The sequence below is a fragment of the Folsomia candida genome, unplaced genomic scaffold, assembly GCF_002217175.1.
Source record: "Folsomia candida strain VU population unplaced genomic scaffold, ASM221717v1 Fcan01_Sc007, whole genome shotgun sequence".
Taxonomy (NCBI): Eukaryota; Metazoa; Arthropoda; class Collembola; order Entomobryomorpha; family Isotomidae; genus Folsomia; species Folsomia candida.
Genome location: NW_019091199.1, coordinates 4,704,813 through 4,718,393, shown reverse-complemented (window position 1 = coordinate 4,718,393; position 13,581 = coordinate 4,704,813). Strand labels below are relative to the sequence as shown.

Here is a 13,581-nt window from a genome sequence, read left to right as displayed (position 1 = left end):
GGAAGGAATGACTTTGTCTGGAGACTGCTGCCTCCCCATCATGAACACCGCTTCTCGTCCAGTCCAGTTCACGGTTTTATTAACTACTAGTTGTCATCGTACTTCCTGCTAATGAAATAATACGGCGACGGTACTGACGGTCAGAAAAAAACTGATTCAATTAATTGTTTAACATCACTTCCGTTTTGAACTGGAAAATATCTCCCCTTGTTGGCAAGTGATCCGTTGGTTCGTGGACCGTTTTCGTTTCGGGAGCCTTCGGTTAATTGGGGGGAGAATGGCCCACACGGATAAGGTGCTCAGTTTTGGTGACTATGTCGTCCGGGAGGCTGATCTCGACATTTTGAAAGGATATAGCTGGTTAAACGATACATTGATAGGTAACGCAAATACATAGATATTTGACTGATCCAGAATGATATATTTATAACAATGTGACCAAGGCAGGCGGACTGATGGAGGTGTCTATTGTAGATTTCGTCACATGACTGCTAGGGAACCGTCCGAAGCCGTGAATTTCGGACCCGTACCGGGCCCAAAAAACTGAAACCTGAGAATTCAATGTTTTTCTCGCTTGCATAATGTGTGTCGAGCTCTGTCACCATAAAATATAGTTGGTTACCGTTTGGATTTCTATAAATTTTGACGGGAAAAATCAAAAACAAAAATTATTGAAATTTTTCCCGTCAAAATTTATAGAAATCCAAACGGTAACCAACTATATTTTATGGTGACAGACCTCGACACACATTATGCAAGCGAGAAAAACATTAAATTCTCAGGTTTCAGTTTTTTGGGCCCGGTACGGGTCCGAAATTCACGGCTTCGGACGGTTCCCTAGCAGTCATGTGACGACATCTACAATAGACACCTCCATCAGTCCGCCAGCCTTGAATGTGACGAAGCTATCTAATTTGGCGAACATTTCAGGTTTCTATTTTGAATACTTATCCAACTACTCCAAATCCAGCAGCTCTAAAGGACATAATGAGGACACTAATTTAGCTGGAGATAATCCAGAGTCGGCAAGAAATGTGTGCTATTTTGTGGGACCTGAAGTTACCCAGTTGGTCAAATTGATTTCCAGTGAAGATGTCCCCGAGGTTCTGAAAGCAGTATGTATAGGATATCATAATACCTCCCAATTAACATCTTGTATGTAATAATAACTTGGTCATCACTCTTGTTTTTCGCAGGTTTTGGAAGGAATAGACGCTCACGAGTACACCGCATTTGCCGTAAATGACTCCAACAGTCCATCAGCTCATTCGGGTGGAACGCACTGGTCACTCTTAATATACTCCAAGGTTATCATCAAATATGACTTGGGACAACATTTTGTCTCAATTTTACTTTGTGAATTATTTCTTCATTGATTCTCCCTTAACCAGGTTGACAGTCGTTTCGTCCACTTTGATTCCATGAATCAGTGGAATGATAAAGATGCCAAGATCATAGTCAACAAGCTATCTCAGCACACAAATAATGCAGTCTTCGTCAATAACTTGTCCTGCAAAGTACAGGCCAACAGTCATGACTGCGGCTGTCACGTGCTACGAAATGCGGAACTTATCTTGCAACATGTGACTTCGAATAATGGAGCTTCACTCCTGCCTTCATCCTGTCCTTCTGCGACCCCACAAGAGGCTGCAGAAATGAGACCTGAATTGCTCTCTCTCATCCAAAAATTGGTGCAAAGTCAAAGTAATTCTCCTTAATAAGTTACAACTGGAAATACTGGAATAACTGAAAATCAAGGTCTTCGTATGATATAATGCCGTCCTATTCTCAAAGTGTTGGAGAAATGAAAGCTCATTTTTTGTACATAAATAAACAACACAATTAATTAATAAATATTATTATGCAGGTACGCATGATTTTGGTTGCATCGCCATTTGAAATTGGAAAATAACAACAACATAATTCATCCAATTGGAAACGATCTGCATAAACATTTAAATCACAAAATCATGCATACTCCATGTTAATTAAGTAGATGTAAATAATTCACGCTATTTAACTCACCCCTGAAAGTAATTGTCTGTTTACATCAAACACGTTGCTTGCTGTCAGACGCCAATTGAAAGCGATCAGTAGATGCGCCAGCTTTCCTCCACTTGTCGAACGGATGTACGGCTTCAAAGTCAAAATTCGCTGGAGCCGTTTTCGTCGCAATTTCATCTGCACAGTAATGTGATGATAAATTCCAAGGTTTAATTTCTTCATTTTACTCTAGATATTCACCATATTTGCTATGTATTGACCCAGGAAAATCAGTGAAATATAGATCAACTGTTCTCCCATGACGAGGAAGCTGAGTCCTCCGGTGTATGACCCAGCCAGGGTGTTGTGCACTCCGGTTACGAGCATCCACCCTGACGCCAACATCGTCACGAGGACAAAGGGTCCAAGAATCTCCTCCGCCTCCTCTGCACACCACTTGAACTGCTCGAATCTTTTCAACATGTCGCAGCCCTGCGCCAAGAGGATTTTGGAGCCATTTTCATCTCTGCTGCTGATGTCCAGCAGACGTTTCTCCACAATGTCGCAGATATCACGGTATATCATCCCAAGATTGAGAGTGACTGCAATTATAATGGCAAGCGCCACATAGCGGGTCGACATAGCACCGAAATAGACCACTGCATGAAGAACGTAGACGAAATTTCCCATCCAACTCAGCCAACCACGACCACTGTCGACTATGGTCTTCACAACACCAAGGTTGAAAAGAACGGTGGAAACTGTGATGACGATGAGGGACAGCGTCGTGGTGATATGAGCGAGTATCCAGGTCTTGCGCCAATATTGCGAAGCCTCCTCCTTTCTCACTATTTCTATCCGACTGGGGAACAAAGCAGGAGATAATTACGACCAATGGACATAAAGTCCCTTGTATGCAGTGGTTCGTACCTGAGTCTGTTGAGGAGCTTGGCGAGTGGTTTGGCATAGCGGATGAAGTGGTAGCGGAAGGCCAAGACGGTGAGACAGGTGCAGGCAAGGACGCCCGAGTGGATGTAGCGAAAGATGGGGTTGTTGGTACTTCCGGAGGGGGCGAACGAGGCCACATCGGATACAGCCAAGTCGTGCACGACGCACACTTGGGGGATGACGAGAAAGATGGTCCAGAAGAGAATGGGACTTCGGAGCCAGGACTTGAAGGTGAGATGACCCCAAGGTCGCTGGACAAAGAAGAAGCCACCGAGGCAGCCAACCCACGTGGGGATGAGGAGACCTTGAAGGGACATTGCACTTCACGCTTTGACCCAACTTTATTTAGGACCGCTTAGACTGTTTTATTTTTCTGGCTAAAAAATGATTATCTCGGACTTTGGCATAGGAAAAATATTCGCATTTATTGCGTGCGTGTCTCGATAATGGAACGTGGCCGTAATTGCTCGACAAATTACAGGTTGACATTTATTGGATATCGAGCGAATACATTGTTGTATTACTTATTGATCAAATCGAACCATTTGTGTATGTATGTATGTATGTATGTATGTACATGTTTCTTGTACATATTTTAAGCACCTGCCTCATGAATATCCTTGTGAACTTTTCATAATGTAAGAAACAGGAATTTTACGATCATGGTTTATTTTCATAATTTATTATGCTTATTATTGAGATTTTGACTTATATCGAATCAGATTGCTTTCCAAACCTGCCTAAAATATAAATAATATGCTGATCCCCTCAACTTGAGACAAGTTCCAAGTCAGGAAAACGTCATAAAATCATGCCCACTTGGAATTATTTTGTTTATTAATATGTCACGAACAAGATATGAGAACTGCTATATAAACTCATTTGCTGACATTCTCTGCGCTGATAACATGTTAAGTGCATATCTTCGTTTTAATTGGAAAATAGATTTTTTTCTTAAATATCGAGTGGGATTTTCCAAGTCCTACTAAATAGTAGAGGAGACTTGCAATTCCAGACCCTTCGCTTGTTAACTCAAGCATTAAATATTCTCTGACTGCAGAACTAATCCTTAAAAAGGCCTTTATTGATCCCACTACGCCCAAAAATGTCCACCTACCGATACTTCTTGTGCATCATCTTTGCTACAGCGGTGCCAAGCTGTTTCACGAAAAAACCTCCTCGTGAGTGATGGATGATAAACATAGATTTGTACTGATCCTGAGACCTCGTGAAGATTTTGTAACACTGACGGATCTAAAAATTCTAAAAACTTTCAGAGACCTGTCAACCTCAGCCGGCTCTTGTTTCACTCGTTGGGGACGTGCTAGGGATTGAGGAGCTGTCTCAAAATGACGGATTCAAGATTTGTCTCTTCAACAGAACCAATGATCTTGTGACGGATATCGTGGGCGAGGCAGGCAACACATTGTGGTTCCTACAAAATCTGGGAGCATACATATTGGGCGACTGTTTTTGTCGACAGGTAAAATTAGTGCTGGTGATATTTTACAAGGGGAAACATCTATTTTATTTTTAATTAACTATTAATTTATGCCAGGATTGTACGCCATCTCAAATCGTGTGCAATAATCCCGGAGTTCTTGACATATTCGAGGACATTGTGCCGGGCGTGGACTTTATGGATTTTAACATTCTGAATGGAATTGCTCAGTTTGTGTACAGGGCAGAACAGTGGCAATTTTACTGTTACTGTCCAAGCCTCATACCCAAAGGAGTTGACCCCTGCATTCGACCTCCCAACCCCTCCGTCTGTGAACCCTGATTAATATTGTCTCGTATATTTATTTATTATTAATCGGTGTAGAACTCGTCCGCAGATTTATTATTTCTTTTCATCAAAATATTTTAAAATTTGGTCTCAAAATTGAGCAGAAATAAATGCAAATTACGTAATTATGTAGATACATTCGAATCACAAGTGGTACAAGGAGCCACCAAAGCTTTCACTGCGTTCCTTTTCCTCGACCAGAGCGTCCAAGGCTGGCTCCCACTCGTCCCGATTCGAACCAAACATCTCAATCTTGGAGAGCGTCTTTTGAGCCAGAATGGTTTTGAGGAGGGAGAGAAAGAGTGGAAAAATGGCTGGACAATTGATAAAGACGGCCTTGTACATGATCTCCGGATAGTGAGCTTCGTACTGGGAGGCAAACTTGAGAAGGTGTTGGACAGCTATTTAGAAATAAATATAAGCATTCAGAGATAAAAGATATGCACACAGCAGTGTATTCAGAGTCAGTGGGGGTCACCTCTCCAGTGGAGAAGTTGAGAATAAGTGTAACCCTCCCAGTTCACGAGGTAGGTAAACTGCGTGTTGGGAAATGGCGACGACGGAGACCCCCCTTCTCCGTCCTTCATTTTTTTGCTGGTCGAGGATCCTTCTTCGCTGTCATTACTCGCACGAATCTCCTCCACAATTTCTTCCAGAACGTAGTGGACGAGGTGGAGGAACTCCTAATGATTAAATGCGAATATTAATACAAAAAGAATACAAATTTGGGTCACAAGTCTTAAAAGTATTTACCTCCTCCTTCCCCTCGTCAATGGCTTTGCGAATGTCCCAGTCTCCTAAACAGACTTCAAACACGGGGCGACCTTGAAGGTCTTTTCCGCGCAAAGAGTATGGAAACGTCGCCTTGATGAAGGGATCCAAGGGCTTTTTCAACGCAGAGTCGACGTTGTTCTCAGTTCTCCACTCGAACGACTTTCGAATCATGTCTTCGGCTTGGTCCAAATCCCCGTTTCGAGCTGATTTGCGAGAAACAAATCCGATTGAAAATTGATTCTAACATTTTCGTGGCCATTTATAAACATTTCGTGTCAGGTTTACCTCGAAGCCATCTCATGACAAAATGATCAGATCGTTGTTCCTCAGTTTTTAGAATGTCGTACACGTGCTCACGAAGCTGAAAAATGTGTGGCGTTAGCCTAACCAATTGACCACGTGTAAATAAATAAATATGGCATACCTGGCTTATCAGGATCCGCTCTTCCTCACTCGGTTCGACCATTTCAAATCCTACTCGTGAAAATTATGAAGATTTCAGATTAATAATCGTAATTTTAGGAGAAATTATCTGAATCGCTTAATCGGACATATTTAGATCTGTACATGTAAAATGTATTGATTCACCAAAATGTGTATTTATATTAAAGTAACGAAGTTCGCAGTAAAACAAAAAACATGACAAAAGGCAGTCAAAAGAAACAAGGTAAACAAAGTGAGAAATTCGCCAAACCGGTTTTTCATAATAATGATACTGTACAAGCTTGCCAAAATTTAAATAAAAAAACTAGTGCATGCATGTGGCCAGTCCAGAAGAATGGAAATTACAACTTATAATTGCGAAGGTTGTCCACATTCTTGGAGGAAAAACGGGCATTTATCCATTGTTTGAGCTAACTGGTGCCAAACGATAGTGACTGACCAACTGACCATGGTCAATTAATCTCTAGGCCTGGACAACAATAATTATAATTTGACAGGACGCTGTGTAAACTATAACATGCACCATGCATTTATTATTCTGTTTACTCCACACGGGTTTGATTCTTCAATCAAGCTGCATGTGCATATGTACATCAAAGTATTTGCATATTTTCCAAATTAGCTATGTAAATAATTTAAGTATGCAAAGTTAATCAGGGTCAAAACCAATTGAAGTAAATGTCGTCATTCTCCTTCTTAAGATTAGATATTCTCTTGCAATGCAAAGAATTAAAATTAGTATAAAGTAAATAATTTGTGAAAATTTAATTTTAATGGCAAAAATAAAGCCTACAAAGCATGCATTTAATTTCACTGTCACAACTCCATCCAATCGAAAATGAGTGTTATTTCATGTTAAACAACATCTCGAATTTCAATCAAAACTGTCCTGCCAACTTTCTACGTGATTGGAATCAAGTTGCATAACTGTGAAGAAGACTCAATCCTGTTGTGGCGTGTAAAAATGGGAAAATGACACTGAGCGAATAGTGACATCGCTCTACAGAGTTGTTTGATATTATTTGCAATATTAGCAAATGCTTTTATTTTGAGCGAGGGTCGTGCTGCGGGTCACAGGAAACGAGGAAGTTATTCATTTCTTGTTGATCATCCCATCCAAAATTTCTCCCAATTAAACGTGTAAGCGAGGATGCAATTTTACGATTACTTGACCAAATGCATATTATTTATGCACATGTCGATTTAAATGTAAAGCATCCCCAAAATCCATATCGTCCAAAGTGCATCTTAATCAAGATGGGAACCGGTTCCTCGTCACAAGTCCACAGTGCGGCGTGGATTTGCTCACGCTCGATGAGGTTGGCGTCGCGAAGAGGGGAAAACTTTATTGGCACGATAATAATAACGTTGCCGCATTGGGAATTATGCAGAGCAGTAAGTATTATGTCATGTTCACTGACTTTTACTTGTTGGGATGGAGTGGAATTGTCAAATTTTGGCAGAGGTTAAAAAACGAGTCGTGGAGAGAGTAATTTTCGTCATGAGTAGCAGGAAGTGTGCGCTTCCTTCCTTCCTACGATAAATACATATATTGCTAATTCGTTACATCATACATAGTTACAATCTCGGCATGTCAAGAAAGGTGACGCGCCTGCCAAGGAATAAGTGGGCACATCTTCATCCCCCTCCACAACTAAAGGTTTGTTTGTGCGACCCGAGGACACGATGGCGGTGGGAGTGAGTTGGGATGACCCGTGAGGTCATTATGCCAATGAGCGAAGAAATGAAGGCCCATATAAAAGAAGGCTTGCTCATCCTCTCGCCTCATACTTTCTCAGCAGCGTCCGTCCTCATTGGTTCTGCTCTCAAGTTCTAGCAACGGCAGAAAACGTTATGAAATTATTCGTTGTAAGTTCAACTTTCTTGCATGTGAATTTTTGCATGGATTACATTTAATTTGTATTCGTGAAGGAATTTATTTTAAATTTTGGATTGTTCACAGGTGGTGTCCTGCCTGTTGGCAGTGGCTTCAGCAGAGCCTCCAGTTCGGGGATATGGCGCCCCAGCCGGCGGTGGGGGATACTCTGGTGGTGGCGCTGGGGTTTATTCTGGGGGTGGTGGTGGGGGTTATGCTGGGGGTGGTGGAGGTGGTTATTCAGGAGGAGGATCGGCAGGCTACGTAGCACCATCCGGTGGATATTCTGGAGGGGGTGGGATCGGTGGTGGTGGTGGTGGTGTGGGTGGAGGAGTTGGTGGGGGTCAAATCCGTCGCTACGTCTCCATTCATGTGGCACCCGAGGAACCACAAGATAACCAGAATCGTGTGATCCGTGTGCCCGGCGGGGGAGACAAGCACGTCAACATTATCTTTGTCAAGGCCCCCTCTCACTCCTCGAACCAGCAGACGGAGGTCATCCTTCCAGAGCAGGATGAGCAGAAGACACTCGTCTACGTCCTCGTCAAACGCCCAGACGTCTCCTCCGACGTCAAGATCCGACAACCTGCGCCCACTCGACCTGCCAAACCGGAAGTGTTCTTCATCAGATACAAGAATAACGGTGGGGGTGGTGGCGGAGGAGGTGCTGGTGGGGAGGGAGGATTTGGGGGTGGTGTCGGTGGTGGTGCAGGAGCAGCGGCCGCGGCTGCCTACGGAGTTCCAGGATCCAGTGCGGGGGGATACAATTAAATCTGCCTTAATTTAAATGGGAACGTTGTCACGTGTGTGTAGGTTAGCTGTTGTGGTGCACTAGTCAACTTGAAATGGTTGTTTCGGACCTAAACCTTATTTTTTGCGTCTCATGTTCGAAACCAATCTCAGTATTTTTTTATTCAGTTGTTTTCAGTATTTCGTTGTTAATTATCTTTGCAGATAAATAAATAATTAAAATATATGCGTATATATAAAATAACAAAAGTATTGCTCTTGTCGACTCTGAATTCATTTTCACCCTTCATTCACTCATAATTCTCAGAATTCCATAATTCCAGCAAAAAGATGACCATGTATGGACTTGCAAGTACTTGCAACCTTCTGTGTAGCATGCTTGTTCGTAAACCGATCGATATGAACTCATCTCATAGTCAAAGAATTCTAAACATGATAAATATGTGCAAATTAGAGGCAAACTAGGATGACAATAATCTCACGGTTGATAAGAGGAAGTTTGAAGATACAGAGCAATTGTCATTTTTACTTAGGAAGCATGAAATGGTTATTGTTTTTGCAAGTTTTGTTCAGAAACTGCACGCAAATCGGCGAATTATACATATGCAAATTTTTATGCGTTCCATTGGTTGCATATGCACATCAATAGCATAGTTCATATTTGCATGAATGTGTGTTGATAAAGTAGTCGCACAATGGATCGATGCATGCGAAAACTTGACTCACGAAATGAGATGACATTCGAAAATGAGAAAACCCGTTATTGACGGCGAGCATGCGATTGTTATTCAATGTTGACGTAACTTGATCTACAGCGATTCGAATGCCATAAACGCATCAAAACTCTCTCTCACTTGATTGTCTCACTCGCCATGCGTGGACTACGAAGATGTCGTCCAATTTACTTTAGTATTCTGGTTGTTGTTTAGTATTCCATCACCGGAAGAAGAAGAAAGGGGACGCCGCATATAAAGCACACGGCCACCTTGAGGCCCTGACATTCAGGAGAGCGACGGCAAGATGAGGACAATAACAATTGGTGCGGCAGTTGTGGTAAGAAAACCAGAGACAAGACATTTATGTAAATGCACATTTAAAGTCATTACTGCCATAATAATTATGAAATTGGTGTGATTTTAAAAAGATTCTGGTGGCCGGAGTGGTTGTGGGTGTGTCAGGGGGTGGGCATCAAGCCGGGCACTATGGAGCTGGACATCCTGGAGGAGGATATAATTCTGGACCAGGAGGTTGGTTAACACGTGATCGTTACAAATAAATAATTACTTGTCCCATGATGACCTATGCGCGTTGGGTTAATTATTATGCGAATGTGCAGGATTTGCAGGAGGAGGAGGAGTGGGTGGACCTGGTGCAGCTAAAATTTTCAGATTTGTCTCCGTCCACGTTCCTCCAGCAGAACCAGGTCCACGAGGACCAAGTGGTCCCCGAATTGTGCACGGGGGCGGACCTCGCGATAAGCACTACAACATAATTTTTGTCCGTGCCCCAACTCCGCCCCCGCCTCAACAGACCCAAGTCATCCTCCCAGCAGCCCCAGAACAAAAAACGTTGGTGTACGTCCTGATTCGGAAGCCGGAGGAGCTCAGTGCGGAACAGGCGGTCAAAATCACGCACCCACGACCTCACCCACCCGCCAAGCCAGAAGTCTACTTTGTGACTTACAAGGGGGGCGGACCAAATGGAGGTGCACCCGGTGGTCCGGGCATAGTTGGGCTTGGTGGCAGCCAAGGTGGTGGATATGCAGGAGTAGGAGGCGAGACTGGGGGTTACTCCGGAAGTGGTGGTGGTTATCCATCTGTTCCAGCTTCCCCTGTTGGCGGTTATCCCGGAAGTGGGGGTGGTGGTTACGCATCTGGCCTAGCCTCCCCTGCTGGAGGTTACGCTTAACTTGAAATCCCTTCAAATCAAACGACTGATACCTTAAACTAAACGATCGTATACTAATGTATTTAAGCAATGTTAACTAATGTTATTTGTGGTTAATTAATTTATAAAAGTAGTAAAATACATCACTTTATCTTTTGATATTTAAAGCCGACTCTATACTGGTTTTCATCCAAATTAATCCCATCGACTCGTTTTCTTGACGATGTGAGAAATTACAACAACGTCACTGATATGCACACACATACGCGTTGTCAAATATTCATGCATACCTCTGTAGTAAATTTCCATCTATTTATTGCAGAAATTGACGTGAGTCCCAGCAATGACATCAGTGCTCAAGCTGAATTAATTCTCTTGAGAATTTACTGCTGGTGACGCTTTTAAGTGAAACAATACGAACTTATCCAAGGCGCTTACATAAGAAAAAGGTTCAGGCACGTCCATCTTTTTACACAGATTAAAGCGTAATCTGAAATTAAGACTCTTAAGACAGAGCTGATACATAATCTGGCTGGTTGTCGTCTGGTGGTGAGTGATTACGATAATTAATATTTTTGGTTCAAGGAGAAGAATTCCAATCTACCAAAAACAGACGTTAAATCCAGTATGAACTTGTCCTCCTCTCGTTCATGTAAGACCAGTTCATGAAAATTGCCTCACTTACGTACGTACTTATCACCACACTTTTACAAGCAGCAGTAACTTGATACCTACAACATATTCGTATTTATTTATGTATGTACACCAGCACATATTACATTTGTGCAGTACCTCAAGCTCATACATCCCGTACTTTTGCCTCTTCATGCAGACATTTATGTATTCAAAAAGACGTGCATGATCAACAATAAAACTGTTATGTGTGGACAGTCGATGGACCTGGAAATCAGTGCACACATTCACAACCACACTTTCTTATTTCGACTCCTTCGGTACTATTTCCATTCCAAGACTATGAGTCACGGCTTAACTTGCAACAAGGGCTCATATTTCACAGGCTCCAAGTCTGTAGTCTGCAAATTGCAAAGTGTGTTTTACTCGTGCATATAGTTTATTTTGCTCGCCAAATATTTAGTGATCTGCAAGAAGCAGTTTTCTGCTACATAGTTTTTTTTCTACTTGAAACCGGGTAGAATTATTGCCGAGAGGGTGCCGCTAATAGTCAGCGAGTAACAATGGGATCAGAAAAGCTGCCGATTCCAAATGGGAGCAATATTAACTCGTCAACTCGACTCTCGGTTATCAGCCGTAGTCCGTCGCCCAGCAGTTATGGATCCCTAAGTATGGCGCAGCAGCAAGAGTGAGTGACCTTATCAATGGAAAATGCTTATCACCATTCTATAGTTTCTTCCACTCCACATCGCAGGTACGAGAGGACGGTGACGAAGGACGGCGTCTGCAACTTCACCTACTCCCACGTGGCCAGGCAGCGGAGAAAATTCTTCTCAGATCTCTTCACAACAATGTACATACAAAATCAATTTCACCATTAATTTCGTATTGCTGAGTTTTTTTGGCTCATATTTTCTATTTGTCTCCAGGCTGGAGACCAAGTGGCGGTGGACAATGTCAGTCTTCGTGCTAGCTTACGTTGGTTCCTGGCTGCGTGAGTATCATGCATGATTTCATCTTCATTTGCATACCAGTTAATAAAAATCATTCCATATTTTCAGTGTTTGCCGTGGCGTGGTTTGCCATCGTGTACCTGCACAACGACACCGTCAACGTGAACAATCCGGACTGGAGGCCCTGCGTGTCTGGAATTCAAAACTTTACGTCCGCTTTTCTCTTCAGCGTGGAGACGCAGCACACGACAGGCTATGGGTTCTACCACCTGACCGAAGACTGTCCTCAGGCCGTCATCCTCTTCTGCACGCAGGTAATCTGCATACTGAAGGTCGTTCGGTAGGATGATGGCCAAGCCATCAAAGGGCAAATTGCCATTTGACCGATGCGACCTCATGTTGAAATTATCTAAATAAATCGCGATCTAATATTGATTCATAATTCTCTCAGTCCATATTTGGCGTTATCATCGAAGGGCTCCTCGTGGGACTCATCTTCACCAAAATGTCCCGAGCCAAGAAACGTTCCCAAACCTTAATGTTCTCCACTCAAGCTGTTATCTCTCCGCGGGATGGCGTTCTCCATTTCATGTTCCGCATTGCAGACATGAGGACAAGCCATTTGCTGGAGGCGCACGTTCGAGCGCAAATGGTGCAGAAGCGGACGACCAAAGAGGGCGAAATCATCTCCTACCACCAGGAAGAACTTCGAGTAACTCGATAGCACAATTTAGATTTAGAAAACGTATGTTTAATGTTCATTTGGTTTCAGGTCGGTGGTGACGGAGAGATGGACGACAAAATCCTGCTCTTTTGGCCAACAACGATCGTCCACAGAATTACGCCCGAGAGTCCGCTGTACAACTTGACCCCGGCGGATCTCAACGAGTGCAACACCTCCTTTGAAATTATTGTCGTGCTGGAAGGAATTGTGGAGTCGACTGGGCTGACGACGCAGGCTCGCTCGTCATATCTCCCCTCCGAGGTGAGGACCCAATTTTTTGACCATTTTGGGATGCAGTTCTTATTTATCGAAATTTTCAGATTTTGTGGGGCCATCGCTTCGAGTGCGTGGCTTCGTCCAAGTCGTCCTCGGGGGAGCGGATCATTGACTATTCTCTCTTCAACTCCACAGTCCCCTGCGACCCCAGCGAGTTCTCCATCACCACTTATTGACTCGTTATTTGCAGTATTGCGGTGACTGGTCTTTTTAATCGCAACAAAACTCTTTTATCTTTATTCGTAGTTTTCGCTTTTGATATACAAATTATTTAGTTAATTACGTATTTTATTTATATATTTAGTACACATATATTTTGTGTATTTAAGAAGACATGATGACGCAAGAAGAAATTAAACTCTTGTTAATAAGTATTTTTCAAATGCCAGTTAAACCAGAACTGAATGTAATTTATTACTACTTTCCAAAGGATCAGTTGCGAAAGTGCACACTTGCTTGCTTAAGTGATGACCGTCTACCGACGGATTAAACGTTCTGGCAGTTAACTAGACAGTAATGCTGTAGAAATGCAGTGAAAATTAGC

General features: G+C 42.8%; 8 protein-coding genes across 8 annotated transcripts; 5 read left to right on the top strand and 3 right to left on the bottom strand.

Annotated features, from left to right (window-relative positions):
* LOC110851743 (sentrin-specific protease 8) lies at positions 1–1,870 on the top strand. Its single transcript, XM_022099635.2, has 4 exons — positions 1–380; positions 931–1,115; positions 1,197–1,307; positions 1,392–1,870. The coding sequence occupies exons 1-4, from the start codon at positions 278–280 to the stop codon at positions 1,716–1,718; spliced, it is 726 nt and encodes a 241-aa protein (XP_021955327.1). The 5' UTR covers positions 1–277; the 3' UTR covers positions 1,719–1,870.
* On the bottom strand, positions 1,825–2,757 carry LOC118436154. The gene is made up of 3 exons (XM_035853573.1): positions 2,245–2,757; positions 2,026–2,181; positions 1,825–1,943 (listed from the first exon to the last, which is right to left on the bottom strand). Exons 1-3 carry the CDS (start codon positions 2,671–2,673, stop codon positions 1,860–1,862), a joined length of 669 nt encoding a protein of 222 aa, XP_035709466.1. The 5' UTR covers positions 2,674–2,757; the 3' UTR covers positions 1,825–1,859.
* On the bottom strand, positions 2,679–3,485 carry LOC118436198. The gene is made up of 3 exons (XM_035853724.1): positions 2,914–3,485; positions 2,746–2,845; positions 2,679–2,702 (listed from the first exon to the last, which is right to left on the bottom strand). The coding sequence occupies exons 1-3, from the start codon at positions 3,246–3,248 to the stop codon at positions 2,679–2,681; spliced, it is 459 nt and encodes a 152-aa protein (XP_035709617.1). The 5' UTR covers positions 3,249–3,485.
* Positions 3,486–3,819: 334 nt separating this feature from the next.
* Positions 3,820–4,852, top strand: LOC110852041. Its single transcript, XM_022100005.2, has 3 exons — positions 3,820–4,112; positions 4,209–4,414; positions 4,490–4,852. The coding sequence occupies exons 1-3, from the start codon at positions 4,037–4,039 to the stop codon at positions 4,712–4,714; spliced, it is 507 nt and encodes a 168-aa protein (XP_021955697.1). The 5' UTR covers positions 3,820–4,036; the 3' UTR covers positions 4,715–4,852.
* Positions 4,721–6,263, bottom strand: LOC110852040 (SEC14-like protein 4). The gene is made up of 5 exons (XM_022100004.2): positions 5,919–6,263; positions 5,780–5,855; positions 5,474–5,697; positions 5,199–5,403; positions 4,721–5,121 (listed from the first exon to the last, which is right to left on the bottom strand). The coding sequence occupies exons 1-5, from the start codon at positions 5,958–5,960 to the stop codon at positions 4,865–4,867; spliced, it is 804 nt and encodes a 267-aa protein (XP_021955696.1). The 5' UTR covers positions 5,961–6,263; the 3' UTR covers positions 4,721–4,864.
* A 1,402-nt stretch (positions 6,264–7,665) lies between these two features.
* On the top strand, positions 7,666–8,816 carry LOC110852372 (glycine-rich cell wall structural protein 1.8). The gene is made up of 2 exons (XM_022100427.2): positions 7,666–7,807; positions 7,902–8,816. Exons 1-2 carry the CDS (start codon positions 7,793–7,795, stop codon positions 8,583–8,585), a joined length of 699 nt encoding a protein of 232 aa, XP_021956119.1. The 5' UTR covers positions 7,666–7,792; the 3' UTR covers positions 8,586–8,816.
* Positions 8,817–9,470: 654 nt separating this feature from the next.
* On the top strand, positions 9,471–10,623 carry LOC110852371 (translation initiation factor IF-2). The gene is made up of 3 exons (XM_022100426.2): positions 9,471–9,617; positions 9,709–9,811; positions 9,901–10,623. The coding sequence occupies exons 1-3, from the start codon at positions 9,585–9,587 to the stop codon at positions 10,470–10,472; spliced, it is 708 nt and encodes a 235-aa protein (XP_021956118.1). The 5' UTR covers positions 9,471–9,584; the 3' UTR covers positions 10,473–10,623.
* A 590-nt stretch (positions 10,624–11,213) lies between these two features.
* On the top strand, positions 11,214–13,431 carry LOC110852077 (inward rectifier potassium channel irk-1). The gene is made up of 7 exons (XM_022100052.2): positions 11,214–11,772; positions 11,839–11,937; positions 12,014–12,078; positions 12,146–12,351; positions 12,489–12,749; positions 12,810–13,022; positions 13,082–13,431. The coding sequence occupies exons 1-7, from the start codon at positions 11,648–11,650 to the stop codon at positions 13,211–13,213; spliced, it is 1,101 nt and encodes a 366-aa protein (XP_021955744.1). The 5' UTR covers positions 11,214–11,647; the 3' UTR covers positions 13,214–13,431.
* Positions 13,432–13,581: the final 150 nt, after the last annotated feature.